At 35.9% G+C, this 24,461-nt stretch overlaps 1 protein-coding gene across 1 annotated transcript in view; it reads left to right on the forward strand.

The window, feature by feature from the left end:
• The window catches only part of TAPT1 (transmembrane anterior posterior transformation 1), a gene marked incomplete at its 5' end in the record, with an annotated part of 47,352 nt that extends 24,739 nt beyond the window's left edge, over nucleotides 1-22,613 (forward strand). The window contains 10 exons of the mRNA XM_081999135.1: nucleotides 607-742; nucleotides 1,638-1,735; nucleotides 1,889-1,958; nucleotides 10,146-10,226; nucleotides 11,091-11,200; nucleotides 12,793-12,852; nucleotides 14,234-14,302; nucleotides 15,814-15,890; nucleotides 19,493-19,653; nucleotides 22,319-22,613. Of these exons, the coding sequence (XP_081855261.1) occupies nucleotides 607-742; nucleotides 1,638-1,735; nucleotides 1,889-1,958; nucleotides 10,146-10,226; nucleotides 11,091-11,200; nucleotides 12,793-12,852; nucleotides 14,234-14,302; nucleotides 15,814-15,890; nucleotides 19,493-19,653; nucleotides 22,319-22,548 (1,092 nt within the window). The 3' untranslated portion in view covers nucleotides 22,549-22,613. The remainder of the gene's footprint in view (nucleotides 1-606; nucleotides 743-1,637; nucleotides 1,736-1,888; nucleotides 1,959-10,145; nucleotides 10,227-11,090; nucleotides 11,201-12,792; nucleotides 12,853-14,233; nucleotides 14,303-15,813; nucleotides 15,891-19,492; nucleotides 19,654-22,318) is intronic.
• Between the last annotated feature and the right edge of the window lie 1,848 nt (nucleotides 22,614-24,461).

A 24,461-nucleotide genomic window follows, 5' to 3' on the forward strand; every position in this document is an offset into this window, starting at 1 on the left:
TCAGTTACACTTCAGACATTTATAGTTTTTTCAAACTGTTTTTCCTTTTTGGCAGAATTTCTAATCCCACTTAATCACTTGCTGTTGGGTTATAGTACCTTTAATTTTGAATTTTGCTTTATGCAGAGATTTGTATTGAGTATATACTTTATTCCAAGATGTAAGGAAATACTACAGCCAAGTCTTATTTCAGTCCTTTTTGTACCTGCAGGCTGATGTTGGTCCCCTGTTGCACATTTGAAATTCACTTTTTTTTTTTTTTTCCCCTCTGTGAAACACAGAGGGATGGGAAATACTGCTTTATCAAAGGCTGAAGCTTGAACTCTACTGGTATGTCTTCCAAGGAAGCATCTAAGATAACTACATGGTTATATATTGTAAATACTGTTGAAAGGGGGATAGTAAATTTGAGAGAGAAGGTAGGCTGCCGAGTATATAAAAGGAACAATATCACTGTGAAATCCAGAGCGGAAACGGAATTAACAAGAGATGGAAAGTGATAAACATATGAAACTTTTTTTAGTTTGAGCTGTTCTTATGTTGGCATATTCAGGTGTTGGAAAGAAAAATATTGCTTTAAGGCAGTAAAAAGTTGTTCTTGTTTAGGTGGCTGATCGTCTGTTTTCTTCATTTGGACAAGATATTTTGGATGCTCTTTATTGGACAGCTACAGAACCTAAGGAAAGAAAAAGAGCTCACATAGGTGTGATTCCTCACTTCTTCATGGCAGTGCTGTATGTCTGTATCCTTCTTCTTCAATTAATTGCAAAAATTTTGAAAATAAATTACACAGTAATTGCTCTGCATTATTTTATTTCAATATATTTGAGAAATTGATAGTATTCCTACATCAGTTTCCTTTTATTTTCAAAGTATTGTAGTACTGTGCCAATACTACAGGTTTCTAAAATGAATTAAAAAAACCTTTTAACCTGCTTTAAAAAAAAAAAAACAAACCAGAAAAAAAACCCCTTCATAATGGTATACCACTGCAGTAGGAGACAGCTTTTTTAAGCTGCGTAGTAAAATGAAAAACAATAATTGGATAGTTACGGAAACTTTGATTTCTTATTCATACTTGAGTGTTTTGGGTCACAAGGTCTTGAAGACAGTAGGGTTTTGTAATTTAATGGAATGCTACAAACACCTAGCTTGAAAACATGTTCTTGAAATGAAGGGATAAAGTCATGCATATTCAGGATGAATATGAGTTTAGTGTAAAGTAACCTTACAGTGAACTGATGAAAATGATCTGCAGAGAGATAGGTAGTCTGATAGACGTGGTGATGTATTTAGAATTCTTGTACTTTCCTCTGTTTTCTGAAATGTTTAGGCTAATTCTGAATCTTTCTTTATCTCAGAATTTCTTCCTTCAGATTGTATTGCTGTTCCTCCTGAGTAATGTCATTGTGCTCTTTTAGAACAAGAAAAATGAACATAATTATTACATGCTACGAAGCACTATGGATACATTACACAGGTTTAAGTACTGTCTTGCTGTAAAACTAGTTGACAGGGAGATAGAAAAGTTTTGTTAAACTTTGGAAAAAAAACAGGGAATTTGAAGTTTGGTGCTGTTCAGTACTGTTGTGCAGAAAAATTACTTCCAAATATGCTTCCTTAACCCTGCTATCTAGTCCTGCACGCTATTCTTATAATGGTTCAAGCAACAACCCTTAATGTGGCCTTCAACTCCCACAATAAATCACTGCTTACCATCATGATGTCCAATAATGTAAGTATGTATCTTTATTATATAGCTACCCTAATTTTTTTCAGCATTCTTACCTTTGTGTATCGTATATCTATTTGCATATTATTTGATTGTCTGATTTTTTGTATGAATTTTTATCTATAAAAACTAACTAACTGTTTTTAAAAATTGCAGTTCGTTGAAATAAAAGGAAGTGTTTTCAAGAAGTTTGAGAAGAACAATCTTTTTCAAATGTCAAATAGTGGTATGTATAGCTGTTCTGATCAGGAGAAAATGTGAAGTGAGAGGCTGATTTTTTTTTTAAATTAATTTATTTAATAATATTGTTAAAACAGCTTTACCTTGGTGAATTTGAGCGTTCTGACTTGAATTCGTCATCTCCCCTATTAATGTTTGCTTCAGTAAGACGAAACTGGAATTCCACTTCCGGGAATACTGTTTTTCCTTAAATGGCTAGTTTTTTATTTGAGGTGCTAAAAAAAACCTATTGGCTGTATGGTAAAGTTATTATTAAATATTAATTTCAGGTTTAAGTTATGGTGTTCAAAACAGCCATGCTTCAAAGTGTCTGCAGTCATCTATGTTTTCAAAAAGTTGGCATTGACTTTGTAGTGTGCTGTGTTGACAGTCATCTCGGAATGCGTGGTGTTTGGCAGTTTTGAGGATGGATCTTGAAATAACCAGCCCTCACCCACCCCCCGCCAGTAATATAACGATGAAGTAGCTGGCTTATGAAGGAAATACCAGAGATGACTGTAACTTTTGACATGCTATCAAGATGTAGTAGAGGGTACTTAGGAAGCACGTTACGCTTTTGGCACTTAATTGTGTGGCTGCGTAGCATGAAATTTGGGAACTCTTACTCAGTGTGTCTCATGAGGAAAAGCTGTTACAGATATTCTTTGATGGAGGTTCGTTCTAATATTGATTATCAGCCATCTGAAATATTTGTTGAATTCTTGGTTTCAAAACTAATAGAGTTGTAAGGTTGTACAGGTTTGCTTGTAGTATTTTCTGATCTTTGAATATGTTTGTTTCCGTTATTTTGCGCATATGACTTATTTGGTCGAAGCTATTTATACAGATGAACAAACAAAATAAAATACATTTTTCCATTCCAACTCCTAGTTTTTTTAAACCAGAGAACTCAAAAGTTCAATAGGTTAAAATAAAAATTTAAATAGGCTCCTTATTTAAAAACAGAAGATTCAGACTTTTTTTTTATCAAGAGTTACTTTCAAGCAGGCTTGCTTCAGGCTTTGGACTCTAGCTATTGATGGGATATTTTTATAATTCATCTGCAAACTGCAATGATATTACATGCAAATGTTAAATGTCAATTGTTTTGTGATGCTTTGGGTAAAAGACTATTTACATAAAATCTTAAACATATCATGTAACAGAAAAATTAGCACTAAATTTTAATCTACCTCATAAATGTACCTCTTAAAAGCCTTCCAAAAGCCTTCCAAAATAATCTTCCCAGTGGTGTTGATAAGGTGCTATTCTGTGCTAATAGTATGGGTTTTTTTGTTCCAAGATCTAAATACACTTAATTTAAAAAATGTTAAGTATTTAACTTTCCAGTGAGAACCTCTAAAAGTGATGTTTCCTAAAATATTGACAGAAAACGTAGATGAGTTTTCTCTGATTAATCATTATACTTGCAGAAAATAGTTAAAAGTATGCATCTAGCTCTCCTACTGAAAGACAGGGCCTCTTCTTTGATTTAAATGTTGAAATAAATGAGGGACTGCTATTAGAAATGGGTAGTAATTTCCTCCATAAAAAGCACCTGCAATTGTATGCTAAAAGAAATATATATCAGTGTTTTTATTGCTAGACATTATTATCGAAGACCTATAATAGCAATATCAGGTCTCCCTTTATCCCTTGGTGGAAAAAGTGTTGCCATTCATTATACCATATGGGGATGGAAGCAGGTGAGTACATACACAGAAGAGTGCACAAAACAAGCTGATTTATTCCCTTCAAACAGGTAACTTTTACTGGAACGCTTCTCAGTATGGGTATAAATAGCAGTGTTTTTCTTCTCATAGATAAATAACGTAGAGAGGTTTTTAGGAGTGATTTTCATCTCTTTTGAACTTGAACAGATTTACTGCATCACAGCTTCAGTAAGGATGGATCAGTGTTGCTTCAGGTCATGTATTCTGATAACTTTGTTATCCTTTTAAATGGTTTATTTCCTGCAGCTGAAATGGTAGTGCATCTTGTGTTGGCATGCTATGCCAATGTTATATCCTACCCCTGGAACTGAGGCTAGTCTTGTCCTGTGGACTGAGCTTCCAGTTAGCCTGGAATGCCTTGTGCATCCTAGAACACGATATGCTTAAACTGCATGCCTGGACTGAAATAAACTGCTAAAATAAAGTACTAAACATAGGTTCACCCATATATTTCCCACCTTTCTCTCAGCTTCTTCCAGCTGTTTTCCCAGGTCTGCAGTCTTTGCTGTAGGGCAACAATGGCAACAGTAGCTGATTAAGCTTAGACAGACTGAATGGATGCCCCCTTGCCCCACCTTTTGTAGGGTTCTGCTCAAAATATTACCATTGTATCAAACACGTGCTTTAAATTCAGTGGAAAGTTACTGATTAGTACACAAGCTAAATATACTAATGGGGGGGGAATAAGGTCAATCTCATAAAGGCATATGAGGAACTTGTCACTCCCTTCTTATTTAACACGTTAATCAAAAGAAAAATATGAACTAGCAGAAAAGTAAGATAGCAGTGACCTCAAGGGTAGACATTGTCATCAAGAGAAGTTGCTACAAATACAAATCAAAAGCAAGTAATCTTGTGAATAGAAGCATGAAAAAGGAAATGAACTGCTTCAGGTGTACTTTCTATGTCCTATATCATACATTGAAATACTTTGCAGAGCTCTGCATGGTATTGAAGATGCTATCTAGTAAGACACCAGGATATGAAGTGCCATTAAGCTGCCAGTTTAGATCTGGAAATCGTGAAATAATTTTAACTTGGCATTGTGCTCAGCACTGGCTTGTGAATAGCAAGCTCGTGTGTGGCTGTATTATTTTTCTCAGTATTTCCAGTTCTGTACTTAGTGTCAGTGGAGTCTGTGATCCTTCTCACCTTTGTATGGCCATTTAAAATTTTGCTGTAACAGCTAATTCATTAAAACTTCAGGACTAAAAGACCCATGAATCACCTACGTAAAAACTAATTGAATGGACCATGAGATATACATTGTTTACACAATTATCCAATAAAATCACACCTGTTATCTTTTAGGTGCAGGAGGTCAACAAAGATCTTTGGGTTCGTATAGGTGCTTGAGATTGTAGCTGTAGAATCTGTGATTTCAACCATATCAGCTCCTGCAGCTTTGATACCAGCTGCAGCAAAACTACTTTTGCGTTATCACCCTGATGTTGACTAGGAAACTAATGTACACCCACGCAATCTAAACACTGGGGCTGTTGGAAGAGGCTTTGATACAGAAGACACAAAACCTTATTTTTATTGTAGCAGGAAGAAATATTTCCCTGAATTTCAATAATATATTCTCCTTTTGAAATAGATATCCGTGAGCTAATTTTGTAGGGTTCAGGATTAGTGAATGAGGAGACCAAAATTATAAAGGTAAGTTCTTTCATCGTTAAAAGCCCAGCATGCTGCCTTTCTTTATGGTTTTAAATGTCTTATTTTAACTCCAAGCTGCTCTCTAAACTAAATTTTTCACAAAACACAATTGTACCTCATATGAAGCAGTACATTAGGTGCAGTGCACTATGTTACTTGCTTCAGTTAGCTGTTTGGCCAGATTATTCCTTGTTTTTTTAAAATCTCTCATCTCAAAAATTTAAAATATTTATTCTGAAGCTTTAGGAACTTCAGGTTTTTTTCTTTTTAATTTCTTACCTTTTTTTTTTTTTCCCATTCTGTTATTTCTGCTTTTGTCTCTGATTTATCAGTCTCATTGGCTTTGATCAAAATATTGAACAAACTTTATTTTTACCTTTGGTCTCTGGAATTCAAAGTGCTTTCTCATGTGTCTTTAGTTTTTTTAATACCATTATTCTAATGCAGTTGTTCATTTTAAGGATGAGGGATTTGGGGGCAGGAGTACATTTAAGATAGATCGGTGCCCCCTTGATGATTCCTTATTCAGTCTTTGATCCTTTCTTGTGCTCTGGTCGCTTGTTAAGAGGTAGTTGTCACTAGAGCTACTTAGGATTTGCTGAGATTTAAACCAAAAGACCTTGTTTCATGTCTTACACGCTATGATTTAGAACACCTTTTTGATCTAAACACCTAAACAGTGGGATTAACGATCAAAATTATGTTTTCCTTCCTGGTTAAGGATTCCTGCATGATGTGTCAGGGAATCTGGAAGGAAATAACTAGGTCTTCTAAAGACTGTTTTCTACCCAGGTGAGTAGAAGTGCCACTTCTGGATCTCTGGTCCTGGGATCTCACTGCCCTTCTTGTTAGTTACTGCTGCAAACTACCTAAGTTTATCAGAGTTCAGGTCCTTCCTGAGTAAGTTCACTAATCAATTGTTCGGGATGTTGGCTAATTAATTACAGTAGTCCATACTAGATGCAGTGCTGTCTTAGGAACATCCTTTATTTCCTATCACATGCATTTCTCTAGTCTTTTATATGTGTTTTTAGAGTGATGATACTCTCTGACACATTGACAGTTAAATTTTGGGTCTCTGTTGCTATCAGTCCTTTAAATTGAGTGTCTCCATTTTCCAGAAGGATTTGTAGAAGGGCGGAATGGAATGCTAATATGGGCATAGAATTCCATTCAAATTGGAATGGTAGGGTCAATGTAAGTGGGGTGAAAGTATTTAAAATCTGATACGGCTATGTGCAATCTCATTTTTGGCTTTACTTGACAGAACCAATAGCAAAAAGTACATCTTTCTTTTTTCCCCTGTTGCATTTATGGCACTATGTGCATTACTGGCTTTGAAATAAACGTTTACAGCCTCTCTTCATATGACAACACTAATAGGCACACGTGACTTATCTTCATGGAAAAAAGTATATTGTGGTTAGATTTTGACACATGACCACTAAATTCTGATGTGGAATCTTGGAATGTCTGATTCTTCCTTTCCCTTTTCAATATAGTGAAATACATATTTTAAAGGAAACCTAAATGATTTAATCATATGTAGTCGTTTACACCACCAGCGGATGCATGGAAGCACAGGCAAATTCAGTGTCATCTTTCAAAATAGTCTAAAGAGTGTGTATATGGAGAGTATATAATATGATGTGTGGCCAGGCTTCAGGGCCAGCCCTGTTAAGAGCAGAGTTTTAAGCACGGTATTGGAATGCAGTGGTATGTGCTGACAAGAGACAGTCAGGTGGATAAGTAGATTTGAATTAGTGATAGATGTCAGTTCTTCAATGCTTGGGAGCATAGATAATGAGAAAGTAAACTACTTAATCTTGTGCTTGTGAAGGCCATTTAAAATGTCCTCAGCCTGTTGTTTTGGCTGTCATTTAACCCTGTCTTACAATGGAAAGGGATTATTAAAGCTATACTGTATTCTAACTGAAAACTAGTTTATGATATGCTCATCAGCAACACTGTGTGGGATATGTTCAAAACTGAGTTGAAATGGCTTATAGATCAACATTATTAAGGATTGTCATGATGGAGAATGAAGAAGAGAGATCCCTTTTTCTTCCCACTGTACTCTTCGTCATGCCAAAGCAGAATAGAGAAACTTGCTTTTGCCAGTACCTACGCTCTCTATAACCGAACAGTAACACTGGTGGCTTGTCACTTTCCCCAGGTTCACACATACAGTCATGTACTTTCCCTTTGTTCTTCTTTAAGAATATGATGCCCATGACTGTGGGTCTAGGGATGTAGCCTCACTTGTTCACCTCATCATCTAACAAGTGGCAAAACATGGTATAGCAAATTCCCCTCACCTGTTTAGAAGAAAATACATGTACATATACAACACCAAATAAGTTCATAATAAATGATGAAATATTATTGGTGCATATTTTGTATTCTGAAATTTTAATTGGGATTTAGGACTGATTTGTTTTGGATATCCTGAAGCCTTTTTTGTCCTTGTCAATGAGGGTGAGAAATGAAACAAACTTCTGAATCATTTGGGCTGTAAAATGCCCTTTCTCCCTTGCTTGTGTCTCTGACAATCGGTTGATGAGAGCAGTGAGGATGAAGAAGAGCAGCCGCACTCATTCCCCTCACTCTGAGCAGCCTTGAACAACTGTGGCAGCGGAGATAACAGATTAGAGGGGAGGCCAGTGAGAACAGGAAAAATAAGCAGAGGGGAAAAATAGGTCTCAGCCTGTCATCCAGTCTCAGAAATTAGTGGGGGGAAAATGTTTATTATTACAGCATAAGAGGAAATCTGAGGCCAAAGATGTCCCTTCTCAATTTAATCTGTTGACTGGTGAGCTAACATATACTGAGCAGGTAATAAATACCTGAAGGATTGGCTTGGAACATTCTGTAATGTTTAGGCCTGAATTAAGGTCCATCCTTCCCACTTGAGAATTTCTATCTGTATAGGCCTCTCTAGGATCTGAAGCACTGAAGATGGGTTCTGTGTGTTGTCTTAAGCATTGCTGATCATTGATGTGTCATGGCAGTGTGGAAGTATGCAGTGTGGGAAATAAAAGATGAAACCTCTGTGATTTTTAGGCAAAAGTCTGAAAACTCTGTGCACTTTCAAGTCGCTAATGGGTGTGATAGTATTGAACAAGGAATGCTAGACTGCATATTAATCCATTGATGACAGTGCCAAGGGATATCTCATAACTAGATTTATCAGAAAATACTGTGTTCTGGTAATTTGGGCAGTATTTGGTGAATTCAGAAGAGCATACTTGATTTGCTGGAGCGTTATTGGCAGGAAACCAATAAATTAGGGTTAGGACTTCACCATGTCCCATTTTTCTTGTATTGAAATTTATTTTACTGAAGAATTTCCTTGTTTCTTCCCCTGTACATATGCCGCTTGTTCTGTTTTGGAAACCTGTGCTTCCTCTGACCCTTCCCCAGCCCACACAGAGATGAGCTTATGTACCCCAAAATGTGCCTTTTTACTTGTGTGCAATGCAGTCTCATTCGTCTTGAATTCTGTGTGCTTTTTGTTCACCTCTTCTGGAGGAGTTCTTTTCTTTTTACTCCCTTCCTTCAGGCTTGCCAGTATTTTGAAACATCTTTTTAAAATTTTAAAAATGAGGGATATTGTTATAGTAGAATATAGTCACTGCAGCCATGAACATCATCGTTGGTCTGTAGTCAGCTAGAGAAGATGGAAGCTGCTGACACAAAGTCAAATATGTTTTTGGCCAGCTCGATCCTTCTGTGTTCTGAACATTTCTGTTTCTTGCGTGCTTATTTTCTCTCAATTTTGACCAAAATCAGTAAATAGAACCCCATGGAATATTTGAGGTGCTTAAGGAAATGAACCAACCTTTCAGGTTTGGAGATGACTTGGCCACAAAGAAATTACTGTCAAGGTTATTAACAGGTGTAAAAAGCGATAACAGAACTATTATGAAAATTTGTGAAGATACTGTCTTCTAAAAAAACTTCTTTGGAATTGCTAATTTGTGGTGACGTTACATTTTAGGTTTTACCCCATTTTTCACTAATACAATTTCAGGGAGATTTTTCAATATATTAAAAAATGTGATGTTTCTTGGAGTGAGCTGTATGGGTTGTTTCTGGAGGTAGGGTACCAAAGTAGAAAAAAAGACCTACCTAGTCTGGGAGGGCAAGTCATAGGACTCCATCTCAAGTCGGATCACTTCTGTGTTACAGTTCTTATGGTTTTGATAACTAGCTGATATATCCTGCTGTTCCCTTTTAAGGTGGCAATGTGAAAGACTAGTGGGAACTTTCTAAATAAGGTGTAATAGTTGTCTTGAAATGCTTCCCCCGCTTCCTTACTACTGGACTCAGTATATAGCAATTTGGATATCCATGATCTGCAGAAAACGAAATTTGCCTTGCTAGTGACTTGAAATGACAGACAGGTGCATTGTCTCCATTTGTGCACCAGGAGGTGCTGTTTCTTTTTGAATCCCACAAGAAATGCACATCTTTTTTCAAGAAACATTAATATTTTGTTACATGTTAGAAAAGGTGATAGCAAGTCACAACTTAAGTCCCCGCTGATGCTGGGAGCCCTGAGCTGTTGCAGCACTGGATGGACATCCAGTCAGGGCACAGCATACTGCAGAGAACCTGCCCATGGTGAGGTTCCCAGCATACCCTCCCCTCAAATCTGATCAAATAATTTGTGGAAAAGGTTGTCGAATGCAAGACTTAATAAATGATAGAACCTCAGAATGAGTAGATATCTATGTATGCTAATAAATGTTTCTTTGGAGTTGACAGCTCTTTTTTTTTTTTTTTTTTTTTACTAGATATAAAGGAGAGGTTCACCAATTATGTGCTGCTACTAATTGTATGTCTTAGAAATATGGAACAGTTCTCATGGAATCCAGGTGAGTAAACTAGCAGAAAAATTTAATAGAAAATGGCAAGTTCCTGTGCTATCAACAACTGTATCTCTTGCTTCTTCCCTCAGTCTGAAAGGTAAGGGTAACCAAAACATTTAATTGAGGAATCTGAATTTGTCAAATACCTTAGATTCTAATTTTTCTGTTTCTGGCTTTCTTGTAAGAGTGACTCTATCCTTTCTGCTAGACATGTATGCTGTTATGCTACAAATGTGCGTAGTTATGTTTCAAGTAGTGTCTTGAATGATTTCCTAGTCCTTCCCTTTCCTTGGAGTACATTAAGGATGAAGGATCCCCTAGGGAATTTTATTTTGGGAGGCTAGTGAGATTGAAATTTGATAGATTATGTAAAAATTTCCATTCATATAATATTGATTATACTTAAGATTTTAATAGCATGTTGAATAGAGTAAAATTTGGATTTTATTTTATTAAAACTTTGTTTTAATAAGTTTCAGCCCTGATGTGTGCGCTGTCTTTTGCTTGAATGTTGCCAGTCTACCTTTTACCTTAAGCATCTTAAACCACAGGTGCTCTGTCTATTCCTCACACGTACTGAACATCTATCTAGTATGTGCAAAGGTTATCTTCCTAGGAGAGATAAAGCTGTACAAAGTAAAGACTTTAGAACCTGATCCTAATTGTGGTATGATTTGTATAGTACTGATAAGTTTCTAGAACAGCAATGTAATAAGCTGGAACTTGCACACTATGTGCTGAGTGGTGATGTAGTTACAAACTCCTCAGACTCTTGAGGATTTTTTCACTGTTGAGTAAAAGTGCTATAATCTTCGTTTTGTATACTGGCATCAAATTAAATGGGCTAACTTGTTTCTTCCCAACCTTCAGATCATCTTTGGGTGTTATTCCCAGATGTTTGCATGGTGGTTGCCTCAGAAATTGCGGTGGATATTGTGAAACATGCCTTTATAACAAAATTCAATGACATCACAGCAGATGTAGGTATCCTGTTTGGAATGCTGAGTGCTATTTTAAGTTGTAGTTTATTTTGCCTTTTTTTAATTAAAATTGATTTCAGTGCAGAAAATATAAAAATTGTTATTTTCATATAGTGGATCTCATTTGGGAAGGCTTGGTAATTTCCTGATACACAATATACTTCTGAGGATCTTTATAATGTGGAACAAACACCTCCGTTTGTAAATTAGTGGTTCTAGATCCATAAATTATTGAAAGTGTTGTATAACACAGTTCACACAACTGGCAGATCATTTTGTGAAGTGATCACTAGTTAAATTGGCAGAAGGTTGCATGTTCTACAGTCTAGACAGAGCTTGTATCTTTTCTAACATAATAGATTGTACGTTAAAATTCAGTCTTTAGGGAATACAGGTATTGTGAGGCTGCTGAATCTTTGTTCTTGCATGCCTGTTAAACGTGGAATCTGAAATCAGTGAGATATTTTTCCACTGTCCCTGGAGCACTAATGTGAAGTAGGTTATGTTAGTTTCCCACCCCTGAAATTTCTGAGGTCATATATATTACGCAGTCCTTCAAAAGAAGGACTAGTAGAAGGTTCTAGTAGTAGATGAGGTTATTTTTTGTGTGGTGCGGCATGATACATTGACCATTTGTCTTGCGTGTTGTTTGAATTCAAATGCACTTGATAAATTTGTGAAGAGAAACGAGTTAGTGTTTTTCCACTGTTAAAAGCACTTTTCAGGAAATGAGATCAGAACTTGGAAGTGCTATCTTTTTCAGCATCTCTAAAGTAACTACATTGTGCGGTGTAGAAACAAGTTTAATGGATGTACTTAATAAGTTCCCTTATGACAGAGGTTTTTATGCATGCCCTACTTTCATACAGAGAGTGTGGAAAAGAGGAATGATGAAGTCATGATAGCCAAAAATGTAGCATGCTTCAGTGTGCTGAAACAGCTGGAGGATGGGGGGTAGTGAGTGACAATTTTGCAAAGCTTATTTAACAAACTTCGTACTTTTTGTATGAAGTTCTAAAGATTTACAGTTGCTAGGTCAGACTTTTTCAGAAGTTTTGAACACCTGCCATGCAAGTTGCCCTGCCACTTTTCTTAAAATAGATGCTTTTCTGTCTTAATATGCAGAACTGTTTTAAAGAGAAGGAAAATCTTCATTCATCTTCCGATACAATTTCCTTTTTTCATGGGATTGCTTTCTCAGTATTTAAATAACCTCTCAGTTGTTTAATTTGATCCCAGTGCTACCTTTCACATAGCTTAAAACAAGTTATGAACTATAGGAAAAAAGTAAACGACTTCTTTTTGTGTTCTGATAATCCTAAAATTCAGTAAATGCTTTATAAAGCCTCATTCAGTTCCTAAAACATAGCATAGTGTTGTTTGGTGGATATGTATGCAAGTTACTTTATCGCAGAAATACAGACTCATCTGTTAAGGGTGCAATTAAACAGAAAAACTGTCTTTGATTCTTTCAGCCTGTGCATGAGTTTTTTTATAATACTTTTACAGAAATATTTTATTAATATCTCTGTTGCTTCCATGAAGTGTGATAACAAATTAATCACACATCAGATGTAATGGATTTTTTCCAGGTCTACAGTGAATACAGAGCCAGTCTTGCATTTGACCTTGTTAGCAGTCGACAGAAAAATGTAAGCCTGAAAATAAAGGCATTTTCTCATAACTGAGGGGGGCGGGGAGGGGGGGCAATATTGGAACAAATACTTAAAGAAATACATCTAGAACTCTTACACTCCTACAGCACTGAAATTCTACTCTGCTTTTTCTAATAAGAGATAACAGGAATATCTCCTTATGATTTATATTCTTATTTTTATCGAGTTGTTTAGGTCAGTTCAGGCTTTATTTAATATATTGTTGAGAAGTTTGTCTTCCAAAGACACTTACAGTCAGGGTATGGGTGTAACAACTTTGACATTTTTGAGATATATGGGAAGTAAGTAAGCTTGACAAGATGTTGTTGAGATAATTTTAAATTACTGTTCTTTTTGCTGTATTTTAACTGTGTTGGATCAAAATACAGTGTTCATTAGGACTTTATATTATTTCTTCACAGACACTGTGCTCAGATGTATAGGGGTGTTTGTACCACGCATGTTACTGCTGTGGCATGGGTATTTACAGAACATGCAGACTGCTTGTGTTTTTCGTTAGTACTGTTCTTTCAAAGACTGATTACAGCACACCTTTCCTGGATGAGTCTCTTAACTATTAGTGAGTGCTCTGGATGAGTGATTTAACTATTAAATTAACTTTATTATAATAATTTATGTAGTTTTCTTGGGCATGTTTAATAGCCATTTCTAGGAATGCAGTAGTTATACCTCATAAAGAAGTTTGTCATCTTCAATTAAAAATAATTAATTAAAAAAGTTTATTAATTCTGAAAATGCCATTACTTTTCGTAAGGATCCTCTGTGGAAAATGAGTGCCTATATGATGCTACCTAACTTTGGCATGACATTCAATACTGCATGAAAGCTGTCATGCAAAGTAGTTGTAGTTTGAGAGCTTAAATGTAAACCTATTTTCAAAATGATTTTAACACAATTACCCTGAGGCTAATTATAGATGTTTGTAGAATTATTTAAAATTGCTAGTGTGGTGGATAATTGTTCTTTTATCCCTGTTATGGGTTTTTCTGTACAATATTTGAGGATAAAAGTCAAATTAATACAAAAAGGTCTCTAAGCTAGTAATAAAGGACAGATGAAATACCATAGCATGTTTGGATTCAGTGTCCTAATTGCTCTCAATTTAGAGATTTGAACTATACTCCAGTTGCTCTTGATTTAGAGCACTGAAGCTAATCTTACTGGTCATGCTTGTATTACATTTTTGTCTGAGAGTACAGTTACCTGCATTTGAATTTCAAAATGTGAATAGGTATACTTTATACGAGCACGGTGTTTGTTAGCAGAGATTGATTCTTATCTAGAGGGTGTGCCAAGCTAAAATAAGCTCATTCCTCTGCATAAATACTTCATTATTCTTCCTCTTTTTTTTTTCTAGGCATATACAGATTATAGTGATTCGGTTTCCAGAAGAATGGGTTTCATTCCTCTTCCACTGGCTGTTTTAGTAAGTTGTGTCTGTCCTATCAGTTTTTTGTCATAAGATCTCACTTTGAGAACATGTGCCTGTGAGATAGCTAGCTCATTTTGATGTTTTGAGAATGAAATGATAACTAAGTAACTGAAACGATGCTGCAAGGTTGCGTTAGCATTCAATATAACCTATATCACACATTAATTATGGCTTCATGAATGTGTTACTGTTTATCAGCCTTTCATAGGAAATTGAATATATATTAATTTTATAGAATTTATAAACACTTGAATTGTAGCAGTGGAATTAAACTACATCTGTGCTTATTAAACATTTATTTCTTTTGGCAATTCTCCCGTTCATTCATTCGGCATAGTCAAAGCAGCTGGTTGCCAGAATGCTTGCAGTAGCGTACTAGGGTTTTTTTTAGGCTTTCGTAGGAGTCCTTGTGGTTGTCCCTGCAATGGTATGCTTAATGACTAAGTTTTCTTTTATATGGGACACTGAGTTTCTGAGCTGTTGTAGAATATATGATTCTGAAATAGCTGACCCTGTTACATGGACATGGTGGTATAAAATGAATCACTTTGTTATTGGAATTGTGTCCACATGCTGTCTGTTCTGAATTAACTACTGCAGAATGTATATACATGAATACGCACATGTAGACAAGCAGCAGTTGTTATAATACTGGGAATGAGTCCTTGCTTTGCCAGCAAAGATAATTCATAATTTTCCTGGAAGAATACCAGTATGAATTAACTTTTACATGTAATGTTCCCCCATAGAGCTGGGGAAAATTATTACTGACAGGCTTTGCCTAGTTTTCATCCAGGATTTAAAAACAGAAAACATAAAAAAACCCCAAAACAAAAAAACACAAACCAACAACAACACCAAAAAACCAAAACAACTATGACCATAATCATGATTTCTTTTACAACTAAGTATCAGTGAGGATTTGATTGACGTGCTTTTTTCAAGTTAATTGTGTTCTGATATGATAGCCTGGATAGTGATAGGTTTAAAACAAACTGACGTGCTTTGCTAACTTGGAACCCTAACTGTGAAATAGTGTAGTAAACTGAGATTTCAGGATCATTTGTTACTGAAACTTGGGATTCATATGCCTCGTCCACAACACAATTTTGTATTCAGAATGTTAGCATATTGCGAAACACAGATTCTGTTTTACTGCATCAGCATCTCTTGACATTTTCCTCAAAAATTGTTAACTCAGCTTCCAGACCTTGACTTTTGAGGAGGTTTTTTTCACTTGTTATTCTACTCAGAAGTCAGTGGTGAAGGAAACATTATCAGACTGTGGTTTTGGCAAAGTTGCAACTAGACACTAGTGTAATACTTGCTCAAACCAAAATCTTGAATAGTTAGCACCACCAAGGGGAACATTAGAATAAATTACTATTTATGTAAATGTTTCTACTTTTGTCTTGAATTTACCAAATAAGAAATACCTGTTAAAACATTCTATTAATAATTGTGTGCTATATGATTTAACTGTTAAACTTTTATCCTTAAAACAGCTCATCAGAGTCGTAACAAGCTCAATAAAAGTACAAGGAGTCTTAGCTTATGTTTGTGTTGTGCTGTTCTACTGTGGGTAAGTAAATCCATACAATTGAAAAAGTATTTACCATTATTTGATCAGATATGTGAAAAAAGCTTCTGTTGATAGTTCTAGGTATAAGTGTAAACACAGTTTATGTTCAATAGAACATAAATGTAAAACACTTATGCTCATAAACTGAAACTGAGAGTGCAGATTGGTCCCTAAGTACTGTAACTGTGTTGGGGTATTACAGCCCTCAAAAGTAACTTCAGTAATGAAAATAACTAATGGAAAAATGATTGAAAAAATTTATGACACCACCATACCTCTGCATAGAAGGGGAAATTGAATTCTTAAGGAATGATACTTTCTGTGAAAAGGGCTAAAGATTCAATATGCCAACAAAAATAAGCAGGTTAAGCGCTCTGAGTAGATCATGAATTCTTCTCTCTGGTAGTTAAATGCAAGGTTTCTTCATGCTAGGAAACTGCTATATGAAAAAAAAAGTAAATGCAAGGCTCATCTTTCTGGGAAGGGTGCGATTAGTACTCTTAGTTAAGGAATATAATCAGATAATCATGGAGTAGTTTGGGTTGGAAGGGACATTTTAAGGTCATCGAGTCCAAATCCCCTGCAATGAACAGTGACATCTTCAGCTACAGCAGGTTGCTCAGAGCCCCATCCAACCTGACCTTGAATGTTGCCAGGGATGGGGCATTTACAATCTCTATGGGCAACGTGTGCCAGTGTTTCACGACCCTTGTGAAAAATTTCTTCCTGTCCTATGGCAATTTGTTTTCCAAAACCAGGGATTGGCAAGTATCTCTTCACTGCCAAGTCAGTTTATGCTTGTGTTATCCTTAACTTACTATCAGTTGGTACGTACTTCTGATGCGTTTAGTTGTACTTTAAATCCAATCTAGTTTGCCTGTCTTGAGGCACTTGCTGTAGACTATATGGGGATCACCAGTTTCTAGGAAAGCTGCATACTGAACTGTGTCAGCATTTGTTGTCACTCAGTACTGATTGATATTGGAGTCCTTCTAAAATTTATTATAAAGAATTAAGTGATTCATGTTGCTGCAGCATAGAGAAAGCTGCCTATGGTATTGTGGGAATATCTCTTCCAATGCCCTACTAAGTTGTGGTTGTAACTGAAGGCAGCAAGACTTGGGAAGTAAAAGACTTCCTAGGTCTGGGGTTTCTAGGTTCGTCGGGTACACTGGAAGAGTGGAGGCTGCTATTTTACAATACCTTATGAAAAGAATTGGATTACTACACATTTTTTATAAGTAGGTAGAAAAAAGTAGAACTTGGTCTGATGTGTCTAGTCCACATCAGTGTAGAGACACACTTCGTCAGTGTCAGATAACTAGGACTTTGAGATATTGCACATAGGCCAAATGTTAAAATGTTAGCCATATTCCTCTGCACCATACTATGATTTCTTCTCCAGCTTACCACGTGCTGTGCCCATGTTCTCCCTAAAGCCAGCTCTATATAACTGAAAGCACTAGCCCCTGATCATCGCATCCAAACTGTGCTATACCAAGCTCAGAACCTTCATTCTGCTCAGTGGTTTTTCCTTTTTCCCAGTATATGTAGTATTTCCCTACATCTACCATTCCAGTGCTGCAGCCCAGTCCTGGATTTTTCCCTGTCTCTGTGGCTTGGAGGATGGTCAGGAGGAGAAGTAATGTGATTAACATAAAGGATTAAACACTGCTCGTCGAAGGCATAGGTCACAGGAGTAAATACATTTTTATTTACTTTGTCCTTATTAAAGTGAGAACAGATTTTTACTTCTGCCATGATCTCAGTTTTGGAGCTAACTCACCTCTTGCATCTTTCAAGTACTTTGTGTTCTGAACATAAATTTCAGCTTTTCATCAGATTGGTATAGCATAGATATGTGAGAAAGTGTGATGAAATCTGAAACAGTTGACTGGGCAAAGGGTTGAGACTATAATATGGAAGACATTGTTTTGTATTGATATTTAACAACTCTTGTACTTTAAGTTATACTATTGGAGAGTCTTGCACAGCATATGAAACCCGAGTTTTCTTCTAGAATTTTGAAACTACAAACTTACATTGAGCCTTGGTGGACTGACAGAAAAGAATAAAGGAGAATCGCTAGAAACTCTTGCATAATTTTCCATGAGAAGCTGGAACTGAGTGTTGATTTATGCTCTTTTCAACTTCTGATCTTATTAAATCAGAGCCAATTCATGCTGTAAACACCTACTTTCTCAGAACAAAAGCATGTTACATAAAAAGTGCAGGGGGAAAAAAAAAACCTCTAAAACTGACTAAAAATAGAGGAGAGCTGCTCAACTCTCAAACAAAATTTGTCCTGATAACCTAATAAAATTGTAGAGAATCATGGCTCTCGACTTGTATAAAATGATACCTTCTTTGTGGTTGCTTGGATACTAGAACGTCTGTTTCTTCTGAGTACTGAAAGTGATCTGCTCTGCTCATTCTTCCATTTCTATAAATTTCTTCTACAAGTAAATGTATTGCATAAAATTCCCTTAAAAGTGCAGTGTACTTTGTTCTGTTTGACAAGTTTTGATTACATTAATGCAGTGAGATGGTGAAGCTGCTGCTGAAGTGTGCTTGGATCACTTTACGATTAAGCAGTTAGAGCTGCTCCATGGATTTTAATCTGTGAATATTCACTTCAGGTCTTCTTTTTAGTCTGTTACTGATGTACATGATAAACAGGTTTTTCAGAGAGTGGAGAATGAATTTAGAGTCTGCATTTGGTTCACTTTTGTTACACAGATTGATTTGCATGGAGAATATTTATATTAATCCTACAGAGAAGAGATAGCTATTTCCTTGTGGTTCTGTACTGAGCCTTTACCTGCTTCACCTCTGCTTTCACCTCTGGAGTAGACATTGGTCTGCATGTCGTGTAATGCTAGTAATGGAACTTAGATTTTACAAAGCTCATTCAAGTTGTAAATCTAAAAGCGCTTGATGGTAGATGAGACCTTCCTGTTCTTCAAATGAGAAGACAGGTATAAAAGGGACTGCAATGATTTGCTGAAGTTTGTGCCACAAATTAGTGATAATAGAAAAGGAGTCTGCCATCAACTGGACTGTGCTATGACGGCAGTGCAGTGCTGCCGCTTTGGATTTATGAGTTTTATGGACTAGATGGGAAAAAGGATTTGTTATGATTAGCCTGTAATTTGTGAAAGCTAGGTATTTGCTTTCTTGTGGTTCAGAGTCCACTAGTGACCCTTGGCTGGGCAGACTTAAGACTACAGTTTTAACAGTAGTGCATTTAATTTGGACTTGCACTGTTGAGGGCCCTTTTTAGTTCTGTGTTTAAATATTTGATGTATTAAATGGCTGCTTAACTGTCCTTGTAGTCCTTTTGTTAAACTATGATAAAACTTGATGTTTTCTCTAGATGCCTTCTGAAAAAAAAATTAAGCATTGAATATGAAACAACTTCTTAGGAAAAGGAAATTACCTTTTGATCTTTTTATTGGAGGGATTTAATTTGTTAGCTACTCCTTCCAAGACAGCAGTAACCATATGCAATTATTTTAATACGAGTAATTGCAGTATGAATAATATGCAATTATTTTAATATGCTAATGCAAATATGTAAACAAATCCTTTTATTTTTTCAGGTTAATATCTCTAAAAGTCCTTAACAGTATTGTATTGCTGGGAAAATCATGTCAATATGTAAAGGAGGCAAAAATGGAGGAGAAATTATTCAATCCTGTCCTGACTGCCACTGCAGGGAAGTCGGCTGGCAAACAGCAAAGCATGTTTAAATCTACCCAAGGTAAGGCTAACTTCTGTGTTGTTTTTTTCAACTGTAATGAAAATTGCTTTCAGACTAAACTTAACATTAAATCAGATGTATGACATTGCTGCACAGTAACCCTGTTGTTGGACCCTAATTGTACCATATCCCAGCTGTGAACACAAGTCTGTAAATGCAACAATTTATTGCTTTTAGTTCATGCATCTTCTTTTCGTTATAAATACTCATGTCTCTGATAAGATCCCACCCTCATGTGTGAAGGTGATAGAAACATTAGAACAGTAGCACACTTTTGTTTGAAAATCATAATCATAGAATGGTTTGGGATGGAAGGGACCTTTAAAGATCATGTAGTCCAACCCGCTCTGCTATGTCACTACACAAATAAGTAAGTACACATCATCTCTGTTGGTGCTGAAGTTTAATAAGGAAGCAATCTATGCATTTTTTATGGAAGTTAATGTAAAACATGGCACACAATAGGTATAATTACTTGTAGGTGTCATGAACACATTAATGAAAAGCTCTATGAAATTCAAATAGGAATTTCAGCTGGTCTCTACTCAATTTCAAGTTGGTGCAGTGTGGTTTTCTCATGTAGGTCCTCAGCATTAGCGGTTAATATATAATTGGAATGGGGCATTGTTATATTCCTGTGACACTTTATAAAAGGAAACAGAAACCTTCATTGTTCCAGTCAACTGAAATGGATTGTGTATCTTCCTCTGTGAAGAGCTCAGTGAAAGCCCTAGAGAACTTAACAGTGAGGCTTTTATTGTGTTCACTCTTGCTTGCCAAAGACTTGAACAGCTTGAAATGTAAGGCGCTTATTAGTCGTCATAGTGTCTTGCCAGTAATAGTAGAGTTAAGAATCTGTCAGTGTTTGAGTCATAAATACCTATCTCACCCGTGTCAGATGACATCAGGTAGAAACTTGGTGCAGACGTTTATTTTTAAATAGCTTAAATTCATAAAGTTACTTTAGTTCCATCATGAAAGAATATAATATGAATTGGTCTGAATGTCTTTTGCATTTCATTAGATGGCTGTCATAATGATAATGTTTTAATTAAACATTTTAGTACTGTACTTGGATATGGGACTTAATCAGTCATACTTAGATTGACCCTTAAACTTACAGTAAATAAATCCTGAAGATTATTTTTAGCTGAAGCAGCAGCAATTTTACCAGGTCAGTCAGCAGAGATGCTTATTTCCTCAAATGCAAAGATTTTTGACTGAAAAGTAACAATCAAAAAGGGGTTTGCTGATTGTTTTTAATATTCTTAACTTCCATCGGTGATGAAAAAGCTCAGTTTTTCTGGGTTTTTAATATGTTTTAACAGCTCTCTATTTTCGAGAAACCTCAATTATGTGAAAGAACAATTTTACCTTCCCCAGCTTGTGTATGTCTGCATTATTACGGCTGGGTTCTGCAATATTGGTTAAATGCTGTGCCTCACTTATCAGGTTTTTTCCAATGCAGTCTCTCAACACATCTGTTAGTAGAATGAGGGTGAGGGAATTAATCTGGTCTACTTTTTATCAGCTTATAATGTAAGTCAATTTATTTTCCTAAGAGTTTCCACCTCATCCAGAAACAGTTTAAAATTTTGGAGGATAAAATTTTATACTTTCTCTTGAATGATGGAAGTTCTAATTACTGATAATCATATAGAGGCTGGCCTGCTGGCTTAGAAAATACTTGACTTTGTAACGAAGTTCTACAATTAGCATTACTTGTCTCCTTTCTTGATGCAAGTTTAGTACCTTTGACTTGCATAAGACTGTAGAGAGTAATCCATGTACCTTCAAGTAGTAGATAGCATACAGGGAAGAGATGCTATACTGAAAGAAGTTTTTGTAGTAATTTGGATAGTGCTGCCATTTTGACAAATAACATTCCCTTGGGCTGATGTGCAGTATTCTCCATGTTAGCCAGATTTTTTCAAATTCCTTTAGAAACAATAACTTAAATGTTTACAAGGAGGTAGTAAATAAGAAAAAATTATTTCCTTGTTATTTGCTTGTGCATTTTAGTTCTTTAAACATTTTAACAAAATGTGGAAACAACACATGGATATTGCTTACAAGTATCTTAGGTTAATAGAGCCAGTGTTCAATTCAACAGAAGTAAGAGGCAGGAATGAAAATTGACATCTTTAGTAGACCTGCTTCAGAAGCCAGTGCTATTGAAGTGTGCAGCACTGCATAAGTCATTTATTAGCTATCCCTAGAGAAGCCAGGTTTATTGTACATACGTAGAGGATTAGGCACACCTAGTTCCTGCTACAGAGATTCCTTTTCTTCATTTCAGTAGATAATATTTGGGTGACTCACACAATGACTGTCAAAAATCTTTTTGCCTAAGCCAACAAAAATGAGTATGTAAACCAGAAGAATGCAGAGTATGTCCTAACATCTGTTGCTTATGCTCTTGCTCCTTATCTGAACTTCTGTAGAATTCATTTTCTGTCCTTCTACCCAATTAGAAAAGGAAATCTCTTATGGTAAAACTAAGAGGAGGAAGTGACTTCCACAAAGCATGCCTCTTGTTGCTTCTGGTGTTTTGATGCAGCACACTTTTTCAGAACAGCTTTGGATGAATCTGGATGTTACAGATGCATCAGTATGTCTGTGTTAAATTCAGGATTATCTTTCTAATTGTCTTCTGTTCCAACAGGAATTTCCACAGATGAAAATGGATCTACATCAGTTACCAATCAACCTGTGCATCAGAGAGAGAGTACACCGTCTTTACTTGTAACAAGCAATTCTGATCAATTTCTGACAACTCCTGATGGAGAAGAAAAAGATATAAGCCAAGACAGTTCAGAATTAAAACACAGGTCTTCAAAGAAAGACTTGTTGGAGATAGACAGGTTTACTATTTGTGGAAACAGAATTGACTAAGATTTTTTTTTTTTTAAATCAATGTGCTAAGGATACTGAGCTGTTGGAACAGCAGATGCTACCAGAATGGACAGTTGCCAAAAAAGGCACATAAATATTTATTTAAAAACTTAAATTATTAATGGCAAAAAATATTAATTTCTTTCTACAAGTAACTTGGCTTGGTATCTGGTCAGGTCAAGTAAGTGATCTTTAACTTGCCTCTTGGAAAATGTGGTGGATCGTGAGTCTCTAGCCTCGTGGCAGAGCTGCAGTATCACTTTTATGGAAAACAGACTGGAAAAAAAGCATAATCCTGTTCTGCGTTATGAAACTATGCTTCCAGAACATACTGCTTTTCATGAAGGTTCCTCCAGTGAAAGGATATTCCTGGAAATGTATGACAACTTGACCGGAAGCTTGCCTTTCCAGTTACCGTGTTTCATTAAACATCTGCAAGCAGAATTCAAAACTTGTGCTTATATCAACAAATGCATAAAGCATTGGTACATAAAACAGTAAGTCAAAATAGTTATCCTTGTCAACAAAAATCTTTTCAAGATGTATCTTGAAAATCTTGTAATCGGAATAAAAGTTTGCCTTTAAATGAAAGACTTACTGCATAGTATTTTATCTAAATACTAAACACCAAGGAAGGGTCACAGTAATGAAGGTTCTGCTTAAGAAGCATAATAATTTCTTGTGTTAAGCTGTGTGTCCTGCAAGGCAAATTATTTATAAAGGTATTTTTAAAAGCTGAGGATTTTTTCGTTGCTGTAGGAAAAAATAACAAAGGGGCACTTCTGTATGTTGAGGAAAGGCGGTGTTAACTGCAGCGAGCAGCCATTATGTTAGAACTGTTATGTATGGCATTAACGCAGCAGAAAAGAAAATTACACTGCATTTTGGGTTTAACTCTTAAGAATGACATCTGTGTATTAACTTGCCTGAGAACATGCCTATGAAAGCTCATACTGACAATCAAATCAGAATTATCCATTTTAATTGATTGGTTTTAGCCAAGCTTAAGTAGATGGACTAGATCTATAAAGAAAATTTAAGCATTACATCTTAATTTCTGGTGCAAGATGCAGTTGTGGGAGAATTGATGAAAGATGGTTTGGAATCCTCAGACCAAGAATGGAATAAATTTGAGCTCAAAGCTTAGGCTGAAGACCTGTATCACAAGAGACCCTTTAATTAGTGATAAATTCTTCATTTATTGTTGCTAAAAGACAGCATTAACTTCAAATGCTTTTCAGATATTTAAGTAAGCACCCGTTTCACTTTCTGAGGGAAGGTATCGTAAAAGTACTTCAGTGCTGAACAAATGAAGACAAAATTTGCTCTTTGCTAGTCAGAGTGGGAAAGTCAAGGTTTATTTGGTTTATGAACGTGTGAAAGTTTAATGTATATGCTAATCCCTGAAATTTGCACGACTACAGTAATGGAGACAGTTGGACAGAGTTACCGCTTATCTGAGCAGACTTGGTAATGACACAGCTTTGCCATACACAGTGTGGTCTCTGGTGGCAACTTCTTGCTGCAGTCCTTCAGCCTCTCCTCTCCTATCGAGAGTAGTTGGAGTAACAGCCAAAATCTGTGGTTACGGTTCAGGGATGAGAGTAAAAAGAAGAGGACTTATGCGGGGAAAAAAGTCTGAAATTCTTTAATTTTTGATGTGTTTTATACTGATTGGAGATGTTCACACATTGAAATTCAGATTATCTGTCAATTTGCTGTATCTTTTTTTTTAATTATTTAGCAGTTGCTAAAGGAAGCGTGGAATTGCTTTCTTTTTTTTTCTGTTGAATGACATTCTGTATCAATTTTATAAGTGCATCTTGTGTGAAACTCAATAAAATTCAATTTTGTAATATTTGTTTAAAAAAGGAAAAGTACAGTGTCAACATTTCTTTCTTAGTATTCAGAGT

Source organism: Phaethon aethereus (assembly GCF_964289735.1).
Source record: "Phaethon aethereus genome assembly, chromosome: 4".
Taxonomy (NCBI): Eukaryota; Metazoa; Chordata; class Aves; order Phaethontiformes; family Phaethontidae; genus Phaethon; species Phaethon aethereus.